General features: G+C 38.8%; 1 protein-coding gene across 1 annotated transcript in view; it reads right to left on the reverse strand.

Moving 5' to 3' along the window:
• The window catches only part of LOC122815150 (probable E3 ubiquitin-protein ligase HERC1), a 5,886,073-nt gene that overhangs the window by 4,931,011 nt on the left and 929,542 nt on the right, over nt 1–25,520 (reverse strand). The window contains exon 10 of the mRNA XM_044087407.1: nt 1,810–1,981. Within this exon, the coding sequence (XP_043943342.1) occupies nt 1,810–1,981 (172 nt within the window). The remainder of the gene's footprint in view (nt 1–1,809; nt 1,982–25,520) is intronic.

The raw sequence follows: 25,520 nt of genomic DNA on the forward strand, positions 1-25,520 counted from the left end.
GGGGGAATGCTTTCTTGAGTCTTTGCTCTTTCCGAAAGACCACTTCCAAAAAGAAAAGCCATAATAGTAATAATAATAAGAAAACAAGATTATCAATAATACCACAACAGGAAGCTAAGGCACAAAAGGTGCGAGGAGAGTAGTTTTTTTTTTTCTTCTGGGTAAGGGAGCTATGTGAGAAGGAAAACTATATAGAGAGACAGAATTGTAGAGATATATCTATATATGAAAGAAAATACTACAACTTAGGTGAGTCTGATCAAGGAACCATGTGTGTTCTCTACGAGCTGCAAACAAGATCTGGGTTAATGTGGGGAATAGCAGGGGATTATGGGCAAGGGGAGGAGCCTGAGCTATGGATCCTGAAGTCTAGAGTGGCCAAAGTCAGATCTAAGGTTAGATATGAAAACCCATCCATTGAAGAATGGACAGAAGTGACAGCATCAGATCATCACTTTATTAAACTTAGAGATTGGCTGAAGTAAAATCTACACATTTTAGAATAAAAAAGACCAATTTACAAGTTGAGGGCATAATTGTAACAAAAAGAAACAGTAAAAAATACAAACAAAAAAAAAACACATTTGCACTTTATTTTTAAATGAGAACATCTTAGAAATTTACATTTATTTGTCAGTGTAATACAATTTATTTTAATCTACTACAGGAAAAAAAACTGAAGCACTTCAAGATAACACCATAAAAATATAATTACTTAAGGGAAAAAAAACATTAGCTACCAGAATGTGGTGAAAGAAGAATAATGGTAAAACTGACATGAATCACAGCCCTGATAAAGAATCTGCAATAAATCACGGTGTGAATCTCTGCAGGCAGCAGGAAGAAAAGAAAAAAAACAAAACAAAAAAAAACCTCTCAATCACACAGCCTATCTGCAGCTGTCTCGCCAATCAACTAGGATTCCACATAATTTGTTGAACATCTCCATGGAGATAAAGGAGACTATCCAGCACTCAGTAGTTTCAGTGAGTAGCTTTTTAGGAGGATTTTTTTAATGTGGTTAATTGAAACAGCATACAGCTATACTGTGCATTCCTGCTATGTGCTGCAATCAGGTCTTACAATATTCCCCACTGATGTGCAATAGCAGAATTGGCATATATAGGTAAGGGTGTATAAGGAAGGCCCTCACATGAAGGCACACAGGGTTTTGCCCCCAAAGCAAAAATGATTTTATCCCTATTTTTATGGTGGCTTCAAGCTACATTTCACAATTTAAGAAAAAAAAAAAAATGAAACTTAATTGATACTAACATGATTCTGTTTAGCACAGGTAAATGGCAAACGAGTGCAGATAAATCTGCCCAGGATGTAAAATGCTGAGTGAGAAGTAGCCCTAAAGTCATGGTTTATTGTTACAGTGACCCTTTGCAATAAAAACCCTGCAGTATTTTACAGCGAACAAAGTAAACAGTATAAGGCAACTCAGTATTGTCACTGTCCTTTACAGTAACACATTCAAGCTGCAGAGGATTCTTCTGGTGGACAAAGCTTAAAGGATCATTCACTAAAAGAAAGAGTATATGCGATGGCCATGACAATACACAATGAATGGCATTTCAGACAGCATTATGCAAACTCAGCATCTACTTTTTTCACTTAGCTATAGCTTCTGAGAAATTAATCAGAGCAGACATTTCAAGAGAGTTCAGTTCAAGTAAATATTAGCAATTCACTACAAGTATATTAACACATCTCATTTAAAAGCACGTCTTCCTACAAAGATAACATCATGTGAGTTAACATCTCAAATGTCTGTATTTACAACAGTATCTTTTACTCTGTTACCTGTCTGTAGGCAAGGCTGTCCAGGCCAGACTATGAGATCTGCCAGCCGTAATCTGCTGCACATTCACACCTTCTAAACCAATCACTTTCTTCGGCTTTGTGATGGGGGTGGAGGTATGTCCCTGCCCACACTGGCCCATGGCATTATTACCCCATGCAAGCACTTCATTATCTGATGGGTAGAAGAATAAAATAAAACATAACACAAAACTGCAATTCTTCAAATGGAAGGCATACATTTTTGTTTGCAAAAATAATCTCTGTAAATATAGGGAAAAAATGGCAATTTGTTAAACTCAGATGGACCAGTGATGTTTTATTTTATTTATAGAGAAATCTACTGCAGCAAAGATTTGAACTCAGACTTTGCTCCTTTCACCAGTTTAAATATACCTGTTCTAATACCTTTTCTAGATCTCAGAGGTGAAATTTTGGAAAGAAAGTCCAACATTATGGCAGGGCCTTTGTATAGTTTAAGGTCACAAGTGACTAGCTAAACCACAATATACATAGGACCCAAACCATTCTTAGTAGCATTAACGCCAGAATCATGTGCTAAATGATACTCCTCCATCTACCATGCAGCAATCCACCTGTACAATAACAGCAAAACACCCAGTCTTATTTTTATAAACACATCCATATTGTCAGAATAAATATTCAGAGCGAGGCTCACTTAATTATCCATACATGTGGAAATCTTAACTTAGATAAACTCATTGCTGATAATGGCGTTGTTCTATTTATGTCACATCACCACAATGTCTGCCTTTCCCAAATCACAGCCTAAAATTACAACTGCTGGTTTGATTGGGATGCATACAAGGTCACCACTACTGCCTTCTGTGTGAAATTTTTTCTTGGCTCTTTTTTCCCCAAGGTATTCATAATAACTCTTCTATTCATGTCACCACCAAACCACCCACACACACACACACACACAGTTGAAATGACAATGTCAAAAATGATCTTGTGGATAAAAATAATTTTTCTTACCCCCGCGGCTCAAGAAATTATTACATGGTCTTCATTTTCATCAGGACTTGAATAAGCCTGACTAACAACTCCTGTTCCTTAATTAATCATGGCACAGAGACACATGCATCCCTTCTATAAATTAATTTAGACGGTTTTTAAAACAAATCACCTACACTTACTATCCATTAAGCCATTAAAACATTGCCATAAATGAATACAGTTACATTATTAGGCCATTCAACTCCAAATAATGACCTTAGTCTGCTGCATACACTGACTGTAACACTAATCCAAAAACTGTATCATTACAACCCATACCTCTCAACTGTACAGATTTTCGCAGAATGTTCAGATTTTTGCCTCATATTTTTTATCCGTTTTTCTTAAAATTGTGGCTTTCTGGAAAATCACTGAAGACTGAAGTCAAAAAATAATGACAGACATTTCAGTTTCAGACTTCCTACCCTTCAGAAAATTCATGCTAATGCAAAACCTGTTATTCTGTCAACTTTCTATGCCTGTAATAAGATCAATATTTAAAAAGTGTTCCTATTTTTGGGCCATTGTCCCCCTCCCATTATTTATGGCTTTCTCCAACTTTTTTGCTCTAAGAGGTTGAGAGGTATGTTACAATCATACATACTCTGCCAAACAAAAATATTAAGCCAGACTACTTTTTTTATTCAACCCACCTATTACAAAAACTTCATCATATTAATGGATGCTGTGGTGCCAAAAATGTACATTTGACTACTTTTTAAAACCCAGCCCACCCATTAGAATAATATTTATGCCTTTACCCTGAATACGGGGAAACAGTGCATGTTGGTACAGCACTCTTCATTACTCTCAAGCCAAAATAACTTTCAGTCAACCTTCTATACGAGATGCATGCACTCTTTTAATGTACAACATAATCCAAATTTGTTCTAATCACACTGATAACTTTCTCCCCTCTTGAATTTCACCTACACTCCAGATCCCACCTTCTTGAAACACAATTACTACATACTTTACTATTAAACTTAAGGTATGCAGAACATACATTGTGGAAGCTAAAGTGAAAAATGTAAAAATACTTTCCAAACATGATCGCTTTCCAACTCTCATGTAAGAACTTTTCCCTTTGGTGTCACCTTCCAACCATCTTACTAACCTTTTATCAACTTACAAGAATTGTAATGCCCAGCCTGTTGCCATAAGATAAGTGAATGAAGAAAATGCATAGCCTCCCTCAAACCTTACAGGTTATCTCAAATTGTCGTATTCAGAATACAGCCATCAAGGTAGTCAAGTCTTATAACATGCCTTATTATCAAGGTACAAGGGCTCATATCTCCTGAGTTTTATATTTTAAAAATGACTAAACTACTATCAAACTTAGGTGACCTCCATGCTGCAATCATCCCAAAATCATCTCATCCAAAAAGGCATTTTCAGAGCATATAGTACTCATTCATACTTACATAATCACCTCAAATTCCCACATCAGACACTGCTTTTTTAAATAGCCTTTGCTCAGAATGCCATTATATTCCAAGTCACTACTTTTCTATTAGAAACAAAGGAAATTTACCACATCTATTCACCAGTAAAGCTAAAAGGATACATAGTTTTGCTTGAATCTAATTGAGTTCTGACAGAGTGCTACTGAAACAACTCAAGATATAAATTGATAAGTATATTTTTTGGCACTTGTGTTTCTTCCTACTTTATTACTAGTGGTATTGACTACAACACTGATCTGAGATGTATAACAATAAGTATCATTTTCTGTGCATTTAAAGAGTTTTTTTGATTGTATCTGCTTTATTTTTTGAAAAAAACAAATAACAAAAAAACATACTCGTTTCCCACCTTTCTAAGCTAGTATAGTGCAGTTTTCAGGTTAAGTGCTGAATTCAGGGCTGTGTTACAAATGTCTGTGTTTGCCCATACCTTACCTGGATAGAAGGGAGTTTCTCTGTTCACCTGTGAGAGAGGGAAACTTTGAGCAGCCTATCTGTCCCTGAGGGAGTGGTTTCAGCCCAGAAATTAGTAGTTTATTGGCCATTTTGGGCTAATTTCTCTCTCTTTCATTTCCCTGCTATAAATACCGCATTTGCCTGGTTTTGGAGGCCAGGCGGCACTGGTTTGCTAGGGTATAACTATTCCCGGCTCCACAAAGTCTCCTCTTCAATTTTTCCCTTGGAACTAGACAAACTTTCAACTTAAGCACTCAAGCCATTCATTTCTCAGCCCAGCACTTGCTCAAAACTCATAGCAAGCAGTTATAAACCCTAGCACTAGACCATCCTATACTGTACAGAAGGACAAGGCTCTCTTTTCAACCTTACCAGCCATTCAGTAAAACAGTTCACTGTACCTATCCAGGCATGTCCAAACGGCAGCTTCAGGCATACTCTCCAGTCCAGCTGGTGAATGTGGGCATTTTGAGGCAATGTTACAACTGCCTCATGTACACAGACAACCCTCTCCTCCTACCACCAAACACATACACGTGAGAGATGCAATTATACAGCCAAACTGGAGGCTAAGCTCTCTCAAGCCAAGGCTGGATCAGACAGTCAAGAGGAGAAGGGAAATACTTGCATCACACCACCAGTCTCACATAGACCCATTAAACCAGCACCGTCAAAAAACATACATAAATACACGAAAACATACTCAGAGGCTCTAAATAAAAATCTGCAAAAGCAACAGAGACCTCCAAAGCAGACATCCAAGCAACCTCCACCCCCACAACACAAATCATGAAACACATACTTCACAAAACCAGTGTGCCATGCAATCACAACCCTTAAGGCAAAATAACATAGCCAACATACTAGTAATAGGTGACTCTATAGTCAGGCACACTGACGTCCCACTCACTAGGCTGAATAAGGAGAAGGTTACTGTTAGCTGCCTGCTGGGTGCCAGGATCCGCCACATAACACAAGTACTCAGGTCACTCCAGAAAAAGTACAAATATGACTCTGTCATTGTCCATGTTGGTGTAAATGACCTGAGCCGTACCTCCCTGGACTACATGAAAAGAGACATGGAAGAGCTCTCTGATCACATAGCCCAGGTCGGTATGACCCTGACTAGCATCCTGCCCTCACCAAGAATGATACCACGGTATAAAGAAAAAATTTTAAATTTCAACAATTGGCTAAGTTTCTGATGTCATTCAAAGGGGATCCAGTGTCTGTCACCTGGGATGACATGCTTGACAAGCCATGCTGCTTCACTAGAGATGGCTTGCACCTATCACCCTTAGGCTTTGGAATACTGGCCAAGGCTCTTGCCAACCCCACAGTGCCTTTTTTAGGCAAGGCTTAAAAGACAAACCCCACCACCGTAAATAGCACAAGTAACAAAAAACTGAGGGCAATGCTACCCAATGCCAGAAGTCTAAACCTCAAAATGCACGCACTCGAAGCACTCCTCAGTATGGAGAAAATCGATATATGTGCAGTAACAGAAACTTGGTTTAAGGCTCCAGAGGGCACCTCCAGCACTACCACGCTACAACTCATACCATACATTTCAGGCACAGAACCGGGACCGAAATACAAAAGGCAGGGGCATATCCATATTCATCAAGGATACCCACACCTCCAGGTTAGTGGCACAGCACAATGCTTCAGATATCATCCACGTGCAACTAACAACGGGCAAAGCTGCAATTCAAATTGTAGCTTGCTACAAATCACCCACCATGTCCCAGGACCCCCATTCCGCACTTCTGGAAACACTGGGAAACATAAAAGTTCTACCAAACACCCTAATATTGGGAGATTTCAATTATCCAAACATTAACTGGGAGAAGTACTCAAGTATTAACTCCCTTGCCCTACATTTCCTAGAATTTATAAACTTGGAACACCCTAGAACAACTGGTCAACACTCCCACCAGAGGTGACAACATATTGGAACTGGTCATCACCAACATGGGCGACCTGTTTTCCACACCGGAAGTCAACCCCTTGCAGGTTAGATCTGACCATAAACAAATCACTTTGGATATCCACATTCCACCCCCACTCCCTGACAAGGAAACCACCATAAAAAACTTTTCAAAAGCAAACTTCACGTTACTTAAGACCGAGGTGGAAAGTTTCAAAGCCCCCATGCTAAAGGATAACGCTATCCAAGCTGCAAATTCCTTTACTAATGCATTCTACGGGCACCTACAAGAATGCATGGATCATGCTATCCCAAGCAAAACCAAGACTCACTCCCCTCTATGAAAAGGAAACCAGTCTGGTGGACCCCTGCCATAAACAAGCTATACAATAGAAGGATGAAACTAGTACAGAAAAGAGTAAAATCCCAAGAAGGGAAGACATCCCTGATCAGTATCAGCAAGAAACTACAATCCCTCATAAAAATCATACAAGGTGAGCTTCGAAATAAATATTGCCAAGGACTCCAAAGATAACCACATGGCATTCTTTAGCTATGTCAAGAATCTAAGTGGCAATGCTCAGAACTGCTCAGAGTTAGTGCAGAATGGCACAAAATACACTGAACGACCGATATCACCAACATCCTGACAGACAGGTTCAGTGCAAACTTCACCCCCCTCTCACCCCAAAAGGGCCCATAACCATACCAGAAGAATGTAGAGACCCTGAAATCACAGACACTCAGGTTAAAACAGCCCTCTCCAAAGCCAAAAACACAGCATCAATGGGAATGGACGGTGTCCCAGGCTGCATCCTACATGAGCTCAAAGACGAACTAACCCCACACCTAAACACACTGTTCAAACTCAGCCTCTCCACAGGCTACATACCCATAGAGTGGTACACAGCAACGGTTATTCCGCTCCACAAAGGTGGCTCCACAACAGACCCCAGGAACTATCACCCTATAAGCTTGACTAACTTGGTCTGCAAGGCTGTGGAGTGCATCATCATGGGACTCATTAAGAGAGACATTGGGAAACTCCAAACACTGGACCCTACCCAGTTCGGCTTTGTTAAGGGCAGATCATGCCTCCTAAACCTGGTGGATTTCTTGGAGACAGTTACCAAGGCTATAGATGAGGGAAAGGTGCAACACACAGCCTAACTAGACCTCGCAAAGGCCTTCGACACCATTCCCCTATTCTGGTGTTATAGACAAGCTCACCAGCCTGAACATAAACCCCTACATCACAAGATGGGTTGCCAACTGGCTCATGGACAGAATGCACATGGTGAGAGTTGCAGGAGCTAGCTCCAACTCTAAACCGGTTACAAGTGGCATTCCCCAGGGCATATACTTCTCAGAGGTACAGGCAAGCACAGGAGGACTATGGCTGACCAAGTTCACAGATGACTGCAAACTAGGGGCTATAACTGACTCTCCGGCTGACACAGACATCCTCCAAAAGGGTCTCATTGAGACAGATACCGGGTGTCAAAATCATGGCCTCAAGCTAAATGCCAAAAAGTGCATAGTCATCCCCTTTTGAAAAAACCAAGTACCCACAAACTACCACATAGGTGGTAGTCCCCTAAATATGGACGACATAATACGGGATCTGGGGACCTAAGTAGACAGTAATCTCTCCTTTGATAATCACAGTGCCAAAGTGGTTAGAAAATCCTTCTATGTGGACCATCTAATCACAAAAGGGTTCGCATCCAGATCACAAGAGGTCATTGTGCCCCTCTACTTATCACTCATCAGACCCATCATAGAGTACAACGCCCCATTTGGGATGTACCTTACAAGACACCTGCAACAGCTGGAAAGACCACAGAAGTACATCACCAAGAGGATCACTGGCCTTAAACAGATGCCCTCTGCAGCTCGACTGAAGAAACTCCAGTTGTACTCGGTTGCATACAGCCTACTCATAGGTGATCTCTGCCTGACATACAAGGCCATGTCCAACCCAGAAATGATGGACATGCTCCACCTAAAGAAAACCTTATCCCCTAGAGCCACACGCTCTAGGGATCTAAACCTCACCACAACAATAAACAGAATGTGCTGGAGGGATAGATTCCTGTCCCAGAGACTTCCCATGCTTTGGAATAAGATTCCAATCTACATTAGCAGAGCTTCTCACTAACACTCTTCAAGAGAAGCCTTGAAGAGTGGATGGGAAACAAATTTTACCTCATGGATCACTTCAGTGGCTCTGCTGGACAGAGGCACAGGGAACTAATCTAAGGGGGTGGCGAAAGCCAACACATTCTGGCTAGGCTTATAAATGCCTTCAGGCAGATAGCCTAGTATCTACCTATGAACCTATGATCAGTACATATCATCTGTCTGTACACTTCAACTGCATTCTCTCAAATTTCATTTGACCCCTTTTTTTCCCTTAACAGCAGTATGACATCAACTTCTCAGTAAAAAGCCACAGTCAACAGCTTCTCTAACTTCCAACCTTTATGCAAACCCAACTAGCTGTCCTAAAAAATGTCTTCAGTCATGCAAAATCCATTCCAGTTAGGCTCCAACATCTCTCAAGTTGAGTTTTATCATCTTCTATGCATCTAATAAAACACAATTTCATTTGTATTTTGTAAACAAGTAAATCAGTGTCCCTACTTATCTCCACTTTTCCTCAACTGACTGGTATGCCCTTCTGGAGAAAGGGGGTACACAGCATGAGGGAGGGTACTGGCAAAGTATACACTTTAGGTGGACTGATGTATCCCATTTTCAAAGTTTCAAAAATATGCTTAGTTAAAACAGAACATTAGAAATAGGTAAACTGAAACAGTAGCATACACATGGTTTAAAACAGTTGAACTGACATTGTAGAATGAATAGAAATGGCTTTATATAGTTTGAAATTACACAGTTATTTGCATTATAAATCCACAGCATCTGCAGTCATCTTGTTGCTAAAAATATAACTTGAGTAGCCAGTGACAGTTACAGGAATATACAGATATTGGAAGGGTGGGGGTAAAATGAATTACAGATGGAGGGGAATGACAGAAGAAGAGAGACTTTCAGTAAAGACTAGAGAATATTTTGAAGTGACAAGTGTAAGTTCTGGAGTCAGAAGATCCTGAGAAACTGGATATCTGTTTGACAAAAATGAATTGAAAGGACATGAAGTGGTCTAAATGAAGAAATCTGCTGAAGAGAAGAATTAACCTTTGGGAAATAGGTAGCCAACCTGCTTGCTTAGTTGCTTCTCAGAGCTGGAGCCTCCTGTCTGCTCCAGAAATGAAGTGACATACACAATTTTTGCAGTTTTTCAGTTTTCAGTAGATATGGATCCAGTGATGGGAAGGGGTTATTTTAGAATGGGTAAAAGTACACCTTTCCCAATTGCCTTCTTGACTTGATTTATAAGTGAGCTGAAAATGTTATGGAATTTCTATAGCATTAAAGCAGATGTGTTAGAAACATTGTAGCTGTGAGTTGAAAAGGTCAGTGAGAGATCTAGTTAGCCCCCAAAGGGAATATAAAGAATAAAAAGTAGTCACAGGACACTGTCTGAATCCATATGATTCCAGTTCTAATGGGAAGACCTGACCATTTATGGGTCCCAAACACCACTGCTTTGGCTTAACTAAAACTGACTTGAGACCTAAGCACTTGCATTCTTGACATGACTGAGCAAGGGATGAGCTGAGTACAACACAAATGGTTCCAGGTGAATGGCATGATTTTCAGATTACAAGGTTGTCTGAAACATGATCATACCAGAATAAATGGCAAACAGTAATGGCCCAAAAATGGAGCCTCAAGAAATACCAAGAGTATTGGTTGAGAGGAGGATTGTATTATATGAATGAAAATCTATGAAAGAGTTTACAGAAGTCGAACCAAGAAGATGTAGGAAAGTTTTCTAATGAGAAGTGAATGACTAATGAAACTGAAACTGAAAGGTCTGTGAAGATAGCTCCAGTAAGAACTCCTGCAACCACACAGTGGAAGACCGAGTTGGTCAGGATCAGAAAAGTTTTGCTAATGCTATGGCCTTTTCTGGATCCATGGTGGTTGCTGGCAAGCAAACCATGTGATTCAATATCCTCCTAGACTTGAGCCAAAAAGAGTCACAAGATCTGAACCAGAGGAATGTTTAGGTGTAGGTATTACAGTGACACTTTTCAAGAGGCCTGGAAACATATCATTAGAAAGAGTTATTTTTTTTAAATCATGAGTAGGAATGTGGATATAAAAATGTCACAGCCCTTTAAAATATTGTACAAAGGCCATTAGCTCCAGTCATTTACTAACTTGAGAAAATGACCATTTTGAATTGTAAGTCTGTTGTAAAACCAGAAATTAATTAAAAAGAAGGAACAGATACACTTCAAAGATCTCTGCAAACCGAGTAACACCTTAATTTCAGCTACTCCAATGTGAAAACTAAAACTCAAGAAAGAGAGCCAGTGACGGTCTTTCTGGGTAAATGTCATTTACTGGCCAGTAAGTGCACTAACTGGATGCCAGCAGAGAAGACATTCAGAGAACTTGAAAGAAAATCAGCACAAAAGGTGAGGAGAAAGCAGTGGCTGTGAAAAACCCTGCATCTGTTCAGCAAAAATCACTTCGAGCTCCAGTTTTGGTGCAAAAAATGACTTCCACTAATTTGAAAGATAAGTCAAATGGGCTCAGACCAGATTAAATTAACAAAACACTGAAGTATATCAACTCAAACAACAAAAGGCTTTAAATAGATACTCAGAAGAGCTGATAAAACTGAAAAAATAAGAAGTCAAAATGAAGAAAAGGTAGGCTGAGTATGACACTGCTAAAGAAACATGTTTCAGAAAATGGTAGAGTTAGAGGACAGAGAACATTGGGAAAACTGGATATTTTCTGCTGTACCAGAGAAACTGGAAGGAACAGACTATACTAATGTTATAAAAGCAAAAATAAGCAGCAGGACTGGTGTTCCACAGCAGTTGTTAACTGAAAGCAGATTGTGTGTTTGCTCCAAACCTGGCCACGAGAAAGCAGCCAAGACCTCTAATTTTAAAGATGCAATCTCACTATCAGAAAGAGCTAATTCTGACAAAACTGTGTCAGAAGGACTAAACATTGGTGACAGTAATATGTTTGTTTAAAATGATTACTTACAGTACACCAGGCAGAAGAGGAGTAAATATATTCCAGCAATCAAGGAGTGTTGAGAGGCAGGTGTGACATTCAAGCTACTATAACCAGGTATCTGCAGAATATTTTTTTTTCCTGGAGGGTCAAAGTCATTTTTTGATACGGAACATGCTAAGGAGGAAATATAACATTTTATCCAACAAAAAGTGAGCTATTACACAGAAGGGGCACTGCTTCTTATTCTTATGGTAAATAACACTCACAGATAGACTATGCCAGTGAAACCTTTTCAAATGTTCCAAAGGAAAATGCTTGAGAGACAGAGAAAAGCAGAGGAGTTGACTAGAAGAACCAGGAATATGTTTTAAATGAACCAGAGACTAGAGTTGGGAGATGGAGATAAACGGGAAGAAAACCACAACTCAGAAATTAATGAATAAATGTAGCATTACAAAGCAACAATCACATTTGTGAAATATGCTGAACAAGAAAGCCTGTACAAATTGGACTTTTTTGACTTTGCTAAACTTGTATGGAACTCCAAAGCATATGCCCTACTTCATGTTATTAACGTTTGGAAGAACATTAAGGAGAGGTGAGGTGGAAGGAAAGAGGTAACATTAAGTAAAACAAGTTTTGTTCTTAACAGCACTTTTATAAAACACGACATATACTGCATGTTATACAGTAAAGCATTTTCAATTATTTTTGTGTTAGGGATACTAAACAGGTGCACTTTTTCCTACTTTCTTTCTTCTTGCTTAGTTTTAAGAAAGGTAGGCACTGCACTGTAAAAAGACAAGAAAGCCTGGACAACAGAATGTTTTAAAACAATAGGCTGTAATCTTAGGTTGGTGAGGTGAAGAACAGGTTGTAAACGTATACAGAGTATGATATGCTTTAGTGGAAGCAAATAAATAAAGGAACACTGAATGTAATGAAAAATTTTCCTTAAGCAAATGAATGTTCACAGTGTATCATGAGAAGCTTGTAGCTGAAGGCAAATGTTTACCTGATTCTTGTGTATCTATGAAGACAAGCTGACAAGGTGCAATAAAAACATAATACTTTTACTCAGTGACTAAAAGATAATGTTTTCAGAAAGCACTCAAGTTGTTTTCTACATCTGGGAGATCTTTTCCAATACTCTGATATCAATCCTAGATACAGTAGGTAATATCTAGCCTGCAGTCCATATATATTCTTGGCCTCTTCCTATTTTATTACTCTTCCCTCTCTAAGTACTTAATACAACTACTTGGTTCATTTCCCAGTTTTCTCCAGTAAATTTCAGCCCCCCTCTTGTGTATTCACTGTAATGCTAATTGCAGTCATTCCTATCAGCAGAATCTCCTTTCTCCAAGCCTGTGTTGGCTTCGTTCTTAAGAGTACTTTTACTACTTCATGAATAAATTATTCTGTATTGCTATTGTTATTCTTCTTAAGGATCTGTATCCAAAAGCTCAGTCTCTCCTTGTTTCTTGAGCTTCCTTCTGTTTATCATCATCTCTTTCCACTTTGAATTATAGCTTTCTGCATGTGTTATGTATAGGAGTTTGACTGTGTAACTCTGAAATACTTTTTCAAATAAGGTAATCCCAAACTACCTTGTTCTATTGGAAGGATCAACTTATCCCACTTGATTCTTGCCCTCTTTCCCTTGCACATAAAATCCTTCAATTTTTATTGTTATCCACAACTTCTAGTCTGGTTGATAAAAATATGCCTGAGCTGAGACTAAAACATGTTCCCTCTTGTATCTTGCTATCCATGTCCATAAAACAGAGCTTCTGGTTTCTCATTTTTTGTATTATCTTTTGTTTTGTATATTCTCACATATCCTTAACTGTCATAACAGAGTACTTATAGGAATTGCTGAACTAATTCGTGCATGGGTACATAATTTACAGCTACTGTCATTCTTCTTCAACAATTTAGTATCTCAAAAAGACTTGACACAGCCTCAGAATGTTCTACAAGGCTGAAATGTCCTTTTCTGATTTTATCACATATAAAATATCTGCAAATAAAGCCAACTTTCCCTGATTATGATTCCAATTATATCCTTGAATTTCTGAGTACCTTATTTTCTTTGCCAATGGGTGTAAATATAACACAAATAAAGGGGAAAGAGGACACTACTGCCTGCTTTCTCTGATCAAACAGAACTTATCAGACAGGAACACCCCCTCACTTTAATTTTGCCACCAATCCCTCATATAGCCTCCTAATTAACCTTATTATTGTGACAGGGAATGCAAATGCTTCCCATTGTCCTATCCATAAAATCCCAGCTACTCTGTCAAATGGTTTGTCTGCATCAAGACCCACCAACAACAGTGGTGTTTGCTTACTTTCTCCTTCCCTATGGATCATCACTGCTCTATTAGTGTTGTAAAATGTTTGGCTGCCCTCCACAAAACCACATTCATCCATATCTAACAATTTTGGCATCACGTTTGTCATACTTTTAGCCATTATAGACAAACATTTTATAATCATGGTTTAGAATCAAATGAGGCTATATGAAACTGGATCTGATGGGTGTTTACCATCTTTAGTATTATGGCCACCAACGCTTTCTTCCAGGATATCAGTACTTCTACTCCTTTTAAAATACTGTTAAACAAAACCATCCATATCTTTATCACATCCTTCCCTCCTAGCTACCAAACTTGCACAAGAAAACATTAGTGGAGATTTTCCTGCAAATTGGTTATACATGGCCATTTCTATCTCATCTCCTCCTAGCCTGATTGTTAATAATTGAGTAGCATCTACCACTAACCTTGGCATTATTTCATTCTTCTATAAACATTTCAATTTGTACTTTTTCTTGATTTCCACAGTTTTTGATTTATACAGATTTTCATAAAATTTACAAAATATTTCTAATACATCTACAGGATCTCTGGTTACTTTTCTTCTTGTAGGCTCCCTAACCTTGGCAACAACCTGTTCTACTTTCTGTTGCCTGAGCCGTTGTGTTAAAAGGTTTTGTGCTCTACAGTTATCATCAAAAAGGCAGTTGTTTAACAGCAATCTTTCTAAACTCACGCGTGTTATCCAGTTAGCCCCTTATTTTCTTTTCAGCATTCTGCAGTTGCACATCATCTTGTTCTTTGTGAGATTCTCCTATTCTGCAATACTTTAACCTTAGTCAGTCCCACTAAAGAATTATTGTTACTTCTTAACCATCTCTCGTTCTTTTATTTCTACCTTATTTGTAAACTCTACTTTCAATTTATCCCACTCTGCAGCTATATTTTCTTTAGAAATTTCTATCTTTCCTAACATCTCCCACTACCCATTCATTAAATTGCTCTCTGTTTAACAGATAGTTGAGGATGTGCCAGTGTCTCATTTTTATTTCATTACCCTTCATTTTATAGTTTAGTCATTACTGACACGTGGCCCAAATAGTTATTTGATACGTTTCAAAACTTTCAATTAAACACATGTGCGCTTGTAAAATATATTTCTTGTCTAGCTTAGTGCAGTTTTTGTACTTTGTTGAATAATATGTAAATTATCTTCAAGCTCCTACTACTGAATTCATATGTTCTATACCAAATATTCTCATAAATGTCTTCAAACATCTACCATCTTTTGTTATATTTCCCCTACATGGCCCCCAGGTACATCCTCACTGTTGCAAATCAAATTCCAGCCCCCACCTATTAAGTAAGATTCTCTGGTAAAAGCTGGTTATTTCTCCCAGAATTTTCTTTCTCTTCATTGTAGCAGTTTTAGGTGGAACAGAAATACATCCCAGTAGCCACTTACTACTACATACCTACCATTATTATCTGTTTTTCCTCTTCTGCCACCACTGGCGCTCCTCTAGCAATTAATATAAGTACTCGCCTTTTCTTTTAACCTAGATATTTTCCTGAATAACCATCCTGAAATAATTTATCAAATTCACATGCTCATTTCTTTCTAAATGTGTTTCCTGTAGCACAGCTACTTGCACTCTCCATTTCTTAATATAGTTAACTACTTTTCATTTTTTCTATATACTGTGAGACCATTCATGTACAAAGATAATACGGAAAGTGTTACCATTATAGTAAGAAGTTCTTATTCTCTCCTGTTATGTATAACAGCTTTTTTAAATGTCTACTTTCAGCTTTTGTGGTACACACATAAACTAATATTCACCATATACAGTTGTTTCTTATTATGCCCATTTGACCCTATGCCACCTATTACAAGACTTTTTTTTTTTTAAACAAACACACTGGAGAACAGCCCATAATCTATTAATACAAATATACAAAACTATGTACATCTTAAAATAATGACATTTAACATATGAACAATTGTCCCTGACTGACAGCTGCATTCACTGGCTTTAATAAACCTAAAATGAAGGCTATCCATGCTTACACACATGGTACAGCCTGTACTTCAACTTACTCTAAGCCCTGTCTGTTTGTGTCTTATCTTTATTCCTCTTCCAGATGTACAAAACAACTTGAATGCTTCCAGAAAACACTAACATTTAGCCAATGGAAAAAGTTATTCAGTTTTTATTGCCCCTTATCAGCTTGTCTCCATAGTAACATGAGAACCAAACACAGTTGCCTTCAGCTGTAAGCTTCTCAAGCTGCACTGTGATCATTTACTTGCTAAAGGAAAACTATTCATTCCATTCAATATTCTTTTATTTACTTGCTTCCACTTAAAATTTATTAGATCAAGTAAAGGGCTTCAATCTAGTCATTCCCCTATGCAAAAGTATGAAAAAGCGTATCAAGTTCACTTGTATCATGCTCTGTATACTTTTATAATCCATCCTTCACCTAAACAATTACAGCCTATTATCTTAAACATGTTTTGTCCAGGCTTGCTTCTCTTTTTACATTGTAGAGCCTACATTTCTTAAAACTACACAAGAACAAAGAAAGAAAGAAGGGATAAGAGCACATGTTCATTTTTGTATCCCTATAATACAAAATTATTTGAAAATGCTTTACTATACAACATGCAGCATATGTCTTGTTTTATAAAAATACTGTTAACAAAAATTGTTCTACTTAACACTTATCGCTTTGCTTCCTCCTTCCCTCTCCTTAATGTTCTTACAAACATTAACAAGATGTAGGGCATATGGTTTGGAACCCATTACAAGTTTAACAAAGTCAGAAAAGTCTAAAATTTCCATTTTTTTCCTTTGTGACCGATGCCTTGTAATCCCACATTTATTCATTAATTTCCAAGTTGCTGGTTTTCTTCCCGTTGATCTCCATCTCCAAACTCGAGTCTCTGGTCCACTTTCAATGTATTCCTGGTTCTTCTAGTTAACTCCTGTGCTTTTCTCTGTCTCTCAAGCAATTTCCTTTGGAACACTGAAAAAGGATCAACGATGTAGTCTCTACATGAGTTTTATTATCAGAAGAATAAGAAGTAGAGCCCCTTAGCATGTTCTGCAAAAAAAAAAAAAAAAAGAAAAAAAGACTGACCCTCCACGAAAAAATATTTTGAAGACAGTTGGATAGCAGCTTGAATCTCACACCTGCTTCTTGACACTCCCCAACTGCAAGAAAAAAAATTATTCCTCCTCTGCCTGGTGTACATTGAGTAATCATTTTCCACAAACACTCTACTTTCTCCAACTTTTATTATGTTGTCCTTCTGCCACAGTTTTGTCAATCAATTCTTTCTGCTGGTAGGATTATATTTTTAATATTAGAAGTATTTTTTAAATAAGACACATCTTTATTAAATTATCACTTATGACATAGGGAATCATACATTTAACTGAATGGAAATAAACCACACTGAGAATCTTGGTTGCAGACATTATACATCACTTATCTTCTACCCAACCCCCGTCAGCTAAACATTACATAGCTCATTCATATCCTGCCCTCTTTTAAACTTCATTCCTCCCTGTATGTATTGTGCTCCCAATTCCAATTTTTTCTATGCAACTTGCTCCTTTCCCTTTTCTAAAGATCCCAATTCCAGTTGTTTCATCTCTGTTACTATATTCACTACTTACAGTTGGTTTAGACTTTGATTTCCATTTTTAGTAATTGCTTTTTTGGCAGCTACCATAATTAGACTCAGCAAGGCCTTACTATGTCTAGGCCATTCTGATTCGGTACCATAGCTTAAAAAAATAATTTGCAAATTACACCAATTTGCTCACCCGGCATTTCTGACGGAGTAGTCTACAGGGAATCTTTAAAGTCTGCCAATGCATTACACTCACAGAAAATATGTTCCCAAATGCCTCTTTATTCCCCATCACACCTCCAACATTTGCTGTCTGAGGAAAAATTCTTTAGAGTCTACTTGGGGTATAAAATACCGATGTATGTGCTCCCAAGCAAATATTCAAAATCTTCTAGACTTTCTTGCATATTTGGGAGACATACATATATCACCTCACTAGTTTCTATGAGAATTGCTTCTTCAGTCTGTCTTCCCAATCCTTTCTAACCTCCCTGATTGACTCTTATAGTTATCATGCAATAATTTGTATGCTCTACTAATCATTCCTTTTTTAACAGCAGCATCTGTTCTAGATTCCACTAAAAACTCTACCAGTGCTAGTCTTTCACTTAGGATTCCCCAATTTCTTTCTCTTTCCCTATACTCTGATATCAGTTCTTGATAGGGAAAGCAATCTCTAGCTTCCAGTCCAAATAAATGTTTGGCCTCTTTCCATTCTATTACCTTTCCCTTTCTAATTATGTGCACCCAATACCTTGGCTGTTTTGCCAGTTTTCTCCAATTCAGTCTCCTCTAGCCTACTATCTATATCCCTAATTGCAGTCAGCCCTATCAGCAGAATCTCCTTTCTCCATTCCTGTATCAGCTTAGTTCTTAGAATATTTTCTGCTACTTTATGAATATAATATTTTGTATGATTATTGTTTTTCGTCTTAAGGATCTGAAGCCAAAATCCCAGTCTCTCCTTGTCTCTTGAGTTTACCCCTATTTCATCATCTTTCCTTTCCACTTTGAATTATAGGTTTCTGCTTGTCCTATGTATGGGAGTCTTAACTGTATAGCTGTGAAATACCCCTTCAATTCGAGTAATCCCAAATCGCCTTGTTCTACTGGAAGAATCAGCTTAGCCCACTTGACTCTTGCAACCTTCCTCTCCCAAATAAAATCCTTCATCTCTATTAATTGCTATCCAAAACTTTTCCTCTGTTTGATAAAAATATGCCTGACCTGTGTATAAAAGTAAAGGGACTAAAAACATTTTTACTGCTTGTATCTTGCCTATCCACAGGTAAAAGTTTCTAATTTCTCAGTTTTTGTAGTATCATCTTTTGTTTAGTCTTTTTCCACATATCCTTAGTTGCCATAGCAGAATCCTTTTTTACCCATACTCTTAAATACTTCACTTTATCATGTCCCCATAAATATGGCTTTGCTGAACCAATTCATGTGTTGGTACTTAGTTTGCAGCTACAGCCTTTGTTTTGCCTTCATTAATTTTATATCCTGAAAAAAAAAGAACTGTCACAGAATGTTCCACAACACTGCCCTTTTTCTGGCTTTATTAGATACAAAATAATATCATCTACAAATAAAGCCAACATTTCTGGAATGCCATACCAATTATATCCTTGAAATTCTGAGTCCCTTATTTCCTTGGCAATGATTCTAAATATAATAAAAATAACTAAGAGGAAAGAGGATATACCTGCCTGGTTTCTCTGTTCAGAGACAATTTATCAGACACGTACATTCCACTTTGATTTTTGCCTTTGATCCATCATACATCCTCACTATTAACCTTATTATTGTATTAGGAAATGTAAAAGCTTCCATTGCCATACTCATAAAATCCCCGCTTAATCTGTTGAATGCTTTCTCTGTAACAAGACCTACCAATAACAGTGGCATTTCTTGCATTCTACTCCCCTCAGATCATCACTTTTCTATTAATGTTGTCAAATGTTTGTTTCCCCTCCACAAAAAAAAAAACAAACAAATTGATCCATATCTATCAATTATGGCAGCATCTTTGCATTCTTTTAGAAGTAAACACTTTATAATCACAGTTTAAAACTGAAAATGGCTACATGAAGTTGGATCTCATGAGTCTTTACCATCATTGGGTATTATAGGCACCACAGTTTTTTTCCAGGATGGTCATGCTGTTCCTCCTTTGAAAAATACTGTTAAACAAAATATTCCACATCTTTATCACTTTTTTCCCTCATAGCTTCCAAATTTCCAACAGAATATCATCTATTCCTGGAGACTTTCCTACAGATTGGTTATACATCACCATTTTTATCTCATCTCCGCCTGTCTTAATTGTTGAGTTTCATCTAGCTCTAACCTTGGCATAAGTAAGTAATCGACAAATATTTGCATTTGTGCTTTTTCTTGATTTCTCAACTTCTCTACTTTATACAGAATATAAATACATGACAACGTAATCCTCATTCCCCTTGCCAGTAGTCCCTTGCTACTAAACACTGCCATTATTATCTTTTTTCCTCTCCTATCATTGCTGGAGCTCCTCTAGTAATTAATGTAAACACTCCTCTTTGCATTTGTCCCCAATACTATGCTCAATATTCATCCTGAAATCCTTTATCAAACTCACTTGCTCAGTTCTTTCCAAATGTGTCTCCTGCAGCATTGCTATAATTTCCAAAATATCAACACATATACATCTCTGGTTAGTTTTCTTATTACATGCTCCACAAGTTTGGTGAAAATCCTTTCTACTTTCTCTGTTGCCTAAGCTGTTTTGTCAAAAGTTTTTGTGCTCTGGAGATGATATTAAAAACAGGTGCTTAACTGCAATCTTTCCAAATTTATGCATATTATCCATGTATTCCCTTATTTTCTCTTGAATTCCGCCTATTCTTCTTCTGTGAGACTCCCCTTATTCTGCACTACTTTAACCTTTGTCAGCTCTTCTAAATAGCTTTTTTTTTTCAAATATATTTTATTTCTTTTTAAATCATAGCAATACATGTTTGAATACAGAACAAGAATTATGAGTAATACACAGAAAAAAAAGTAAAGTGTATCAGTGTACATACAATACAGTGTTTGGCTATTGTATCATGCAGGTTTATTTCAATTGCAAGTTAATAAACCATTTTAAAGGGAAGAAAAATTTTGTTTGCACACTTATAATTATAGATTAAAAGTTGTAGTAGCAAAACTATTTACAACTCTTCAGTTCCTTGGAATACCTCAGGGTGATGTACGTGAGCCGTTTCGGAGCCCGGGTCCGGAGAAATTATTAAAGAAACGGAAGCAATCCAACATCTGACCTCTCCTTCTGTCACGGTCGTACCAAGGTGACCCAGGGTAAACCTGACCACAGGGACCATTCCTCTCTCTCTCTCTCGGTGGACGCCTGAATCGGCTACCCAGGAATCTGGCCACAAATAGTGAATCAAACAATCCAATATCTGAACTCTCCTTCTGTCACAGTCATACCAAGGTGACCTACAGTAAAACCTGACCACAGGAACCATTCCTCTCTCTCTGTGGATGCCTGAATCATCTACCCAGGAATCTAGCCAGAAATAATGAATGAAACAATCCAATATCTGAACTCTCCTTCTGTTAATGTTGTACCACGATGACCTAAGGTAAACCTGACCATCCCTCTCTCTCGGTGGATCTACCCAGGAATCTGGACACAAATTGTGAATGTATGTGATAACTAACTGGTCCTACAAAGCTTTAGTCTGTAAATTAAATCTCTGTTCCCTGGTCACTGACTAAAAGGCATCATAGCACTTCACCCCCCACTTGCCCATACTCACTCATCCTAATATCCCCCTCAATCTTACTTAATTCTCGTTAGCCCCCACAATATAGTAAGGAAACCTCTCTCTGTAACCTTACATAGGGAAGAATAATGGTAAGCCTCTCACTGAAACCCAGCATAGTGTTATTAACTTACTAGTCTAGTACTTCTATCCTACTCTATCCGGACTCCTGCCTCTTTTAGAAGCTTTCTCTCTGGCTCACTCAGAAGCTTTCTTACTGTCCCACTCTCACTATATCCAGCTATTTGTTCCTCTCTCCTAAGACACCTTTTCCATAAAAGGAACAAACTACATCTTAACCCTCTTTTTCACTGTAAAATATTTTTTTTCTGTTAAACAAGAACCACAGCTTAACCCTCCATCCATCTATAATAAAGCAGCTAGTTTGCTCTTTTTCTCTCTCTCACATCTTATTTTCCTTAATGGTAATCCCAACTTAACCCTACCCTCTCACTAAAACATTTGTGCAACATAGTCCTTTACGTCCTGTCTCCCCCACCTTTCCTCCATCACTAAATCCTACTGCAGCTTACCTTACTGATTGTTTTCCTTCTTCCACACCTGCTTAGGGGCCTGGGTCAGTCATTATTCTCCCCTTCCCCACTCGAAAGACACCACATATAGTTACTCATTTCTCCTATCTTTCCTCTTTACTATCTCTTACTTCCTGCCCTAATCTCCAATCACCCACCTAGTTACTCCCATGATCCTTTGTACCATTTAAAACCATCTCTGGTTTGGCACCTTCCCTCTTTTCACTCTTCAGTTCCTTGGAATACCTCATGGTGATGTACGTGAGCCGTTTCGGAGCCTGGGCCCAAAGAAATTAACAGAAACTGTAAGCGTTGATCTGTGTCTTGTAAACCTGCTCCATAACTGTTTAGCTGCAAAATGTCAAAAATTTTGTAGGGGTGAGGCTAATGATACCATGTATACTGTTAAGTAGTGCATTGTTCTCTTGTTTGAGATCTTTTTGCTTATTGTTTGACTTTACATTATTGAATCCTTCCAATGAAACTGACTGAATAGAAAGTGTAAGGATAGCGCTAATCTTGTTCACCTGTTCGGTAATGCGTACTGACCTGTGAGCATCTTTAACAAAAGCAAGGCTATAGTTTATTTGTACAACATTAGTGCATAGGTTTCAACAGCATAACGAGCATCTAGAGCCAAGTTAGCAACAGCTACTACCTTTCTTGACAATGTTACCTACTTTTAGTTTTTACTTACAAACTGCAAACCCCACTTATCTGGACAGTAGATGGTATGGATTTGTCTCATTCCTGTTCACTTGCATGGGTACTGCTATCTGTGATCTGCGAGCATAAAGTTAGATTGGGTGTGCACTGTCTTTTAGGTTCATAGGTTCATAGGTTTATACTAGGCTATCTGCCCTAAGGCATTTATAAGCCTAGCCCAAAGTTCTGTGGCTTACGCCACCCCTTATATGAAAAAATACTGTGCCCATTAGTTTGTAGTGACACAGAGATGATTCCCGGGGTAAACCTACGATCTCCCATCCACAGGTCAAGATTTCTCTTGAACAGAGCCAACGAGGTGCTCTGCCTCGCATGGACCAGGATTTTATTCCACAGCATAGGGAGTCTCTGAGTGATAAATCTACCCCTCCAGCACGTCCTATTTATATCCGTGCTAAGGTTTAAGTCGCTTGCTCTAGTGGTTTTGGTGGATTTGGATTTTTTGAGGTGGAGCATGTCCATTAATTCCGGGTTGGACATGGCCTTGTATGTCAGGCACATGTCACCTCTGAGCAGACGGTATGCGACTGAATAGAGCTGGAGTTTCTTCAATCTGGCAGCATATGACAGATTTTGGAGTCCCTTTATCCTTTTGGTGAGGAACTTTTGGGGTCTCTCCAATTGCTGCAGATGTCGGGTGAGATGCATCCCGAATGGGGCATTGTACTCGATCATTGGTCTGATAAGTGAAGAGTACAGGGGAACAATGACCTCACTAGATCTGGATGTGAATCCCTTCATGATCAGGTGGGCAATAAGTTCTTTCTAACCACTTTAGCAACGTGAGTGTCAAAAGAAAGGCCACTGTCAACCTGGGTCCCCAGGTCCCTGATAACCTCTTCTGTGCTTAGTGGATTGCCGCCTATATGGTAGCTTGGGGTTACCTTGTTTTTCCCGAAGGGTATGACTATACATTTTTTGGCATTTAACTTCAGGCCATGGCTCTGGCACCAGCTATCTGTTTCCGTGAGTCCCTTCTGAAGGATATCCGTGTCCGATGCATTTTCCACTATGGCACCCAGTTTGCAGTCATCTGCAAACTTTGTCAGCCAAAGTCCTCCCATGTTGGCCTGTACTTCTGAGAAGTAGATGCCGAACAATAGGGGGACAAGGACCGAGCCCTGTGGGACACCACTTGTGACCGCTTGGAGTCTGACATAGCGCCAGCAACTCTGACCCTGTGGGTTCTGTCCTTAAGCCAGTTTGCAACCCATCTTGTGACATATGGGTTTACATTTAAGCTGGTAAGTTTTTCTACAATACCCGAGTGGGGTATTGTGTCGAAAGCCTTTGCAAGGTCAAGGTAGGCTGTATGGACTGCCTTTCCCTCATCAATGGCCTTGGTGACTGTTTCGAAGAAGTCGACCAAGTTCAAAAGGCATGATCTGCCCTTGACGAAAACAAACTGGGTCGGGTCCAATGTCTGCAAGTCCCCTATATCTTTGTTTATGAGCTCCATTATGATCCTCTCCATAGCTTTGCAGACTAGACTTGTTAAGCTTATGGGGCGGTAATTACCAGGGTCCGTAGAGGCACCGCCTTTGTAGAGTGGGACCACAGTTGCCGTACGCCACTCCTTGGGCACGTATCCTGTGGTAAGGCTGAGATTAAACAGCTGCCTTATGTGCGGGTTTAATTCCTCATTTAGCTCGTGTAGCACATAGCTGGGGACACCATCCAGTCCCATTGATGCTGTGTTTTTAGCTTTAGAGAGAGCAGCTTTCACCTGCGCATTTGAGATGTCTGGGAGGCTACACTCCGCTGGGATAGTTATCTCTCCTTTAGGGGGGGAGAGGGGGGTGAAGTTTGCACTGAACCTGTCTGCCAGTATATTGGCAATGTCTGTGGGTTCGGTGATTTTTGTATCATTTTGGACTAATTCTGAGCATATCTGGGAGTTTCCACCCAGGTTCCTAACATAGCTGAAAAAGGCCTTATGATTGTCCTTTGAATCCATGGCTATTTTTCTCTCAAAATTGGCCTTAGTTAATTTTATGAGTGCTCGTATTTTTTTTTTTTTACTAATAATGATCAGGGGTGACTTCCCTTTTATGGATTTTGTTCTATCATGTAATAGCTTTCTCCTCTTATTGTAAAGTTTGTTAATGGCTGGGGTCCACCAGACTGGATGTTTGCCCTTTGTGGAAAGAGACTTGGTTTTATTTGGGATTGCCTGATCCATGCAGTCCTGGAGATGTTCATAGAAGGCATTTGTAAGGGCTTCCAGCTTGGGTTGTGGTTTCCACTGGCTCAGGGGCCTTGAAGGATACCACACCAGTCTTGAGTAGTGTGAAGTTTGCTTTTGAGAAGTTCTTCACTGTGGTCTTTTTTGTTTGGGGTGGGGGCGGGATGTGGATTTCCAGTGAGATTAGTTTATGATCAGATCTCACCAATGAGGGATATACTTCCGGTGTGGAGCATTTTGTCCCCATGTTTGTGATAATGAGATCTAGTATATTTTTTCCTCTCGTGGGAACAGTGACTAGCTGTTCCATGGCATTTGAATTTATGAACTCCAGGAACCGTTGGGCTAGAAAGTTAGGGCTTGAGTAATGTTCCCAGTCCATATTCGGGTAGTTGAAGTCACCCAATATGATCACTGATATCATTGGTTCCTATGAGAGAAATAGCCATAACTGCTTCACATAACTACTTTTTGAACCATTTTGTATTAACTGTACCAAAG

Source organism: Protopterus annectens, chromosome 1.part1 (assembly GCF_019279795.1).
Source record: "Protopterus annectens isolate FY-2018-M chromosome 1.part1, PAN1.0, whole genome shotgun sequence".
Taxonomy (NCBI): Eukaryota; Metazoa; Chordata; order Ceratodontiformes; family Protopteridae; genus Protopterus; species Protopterus annectens.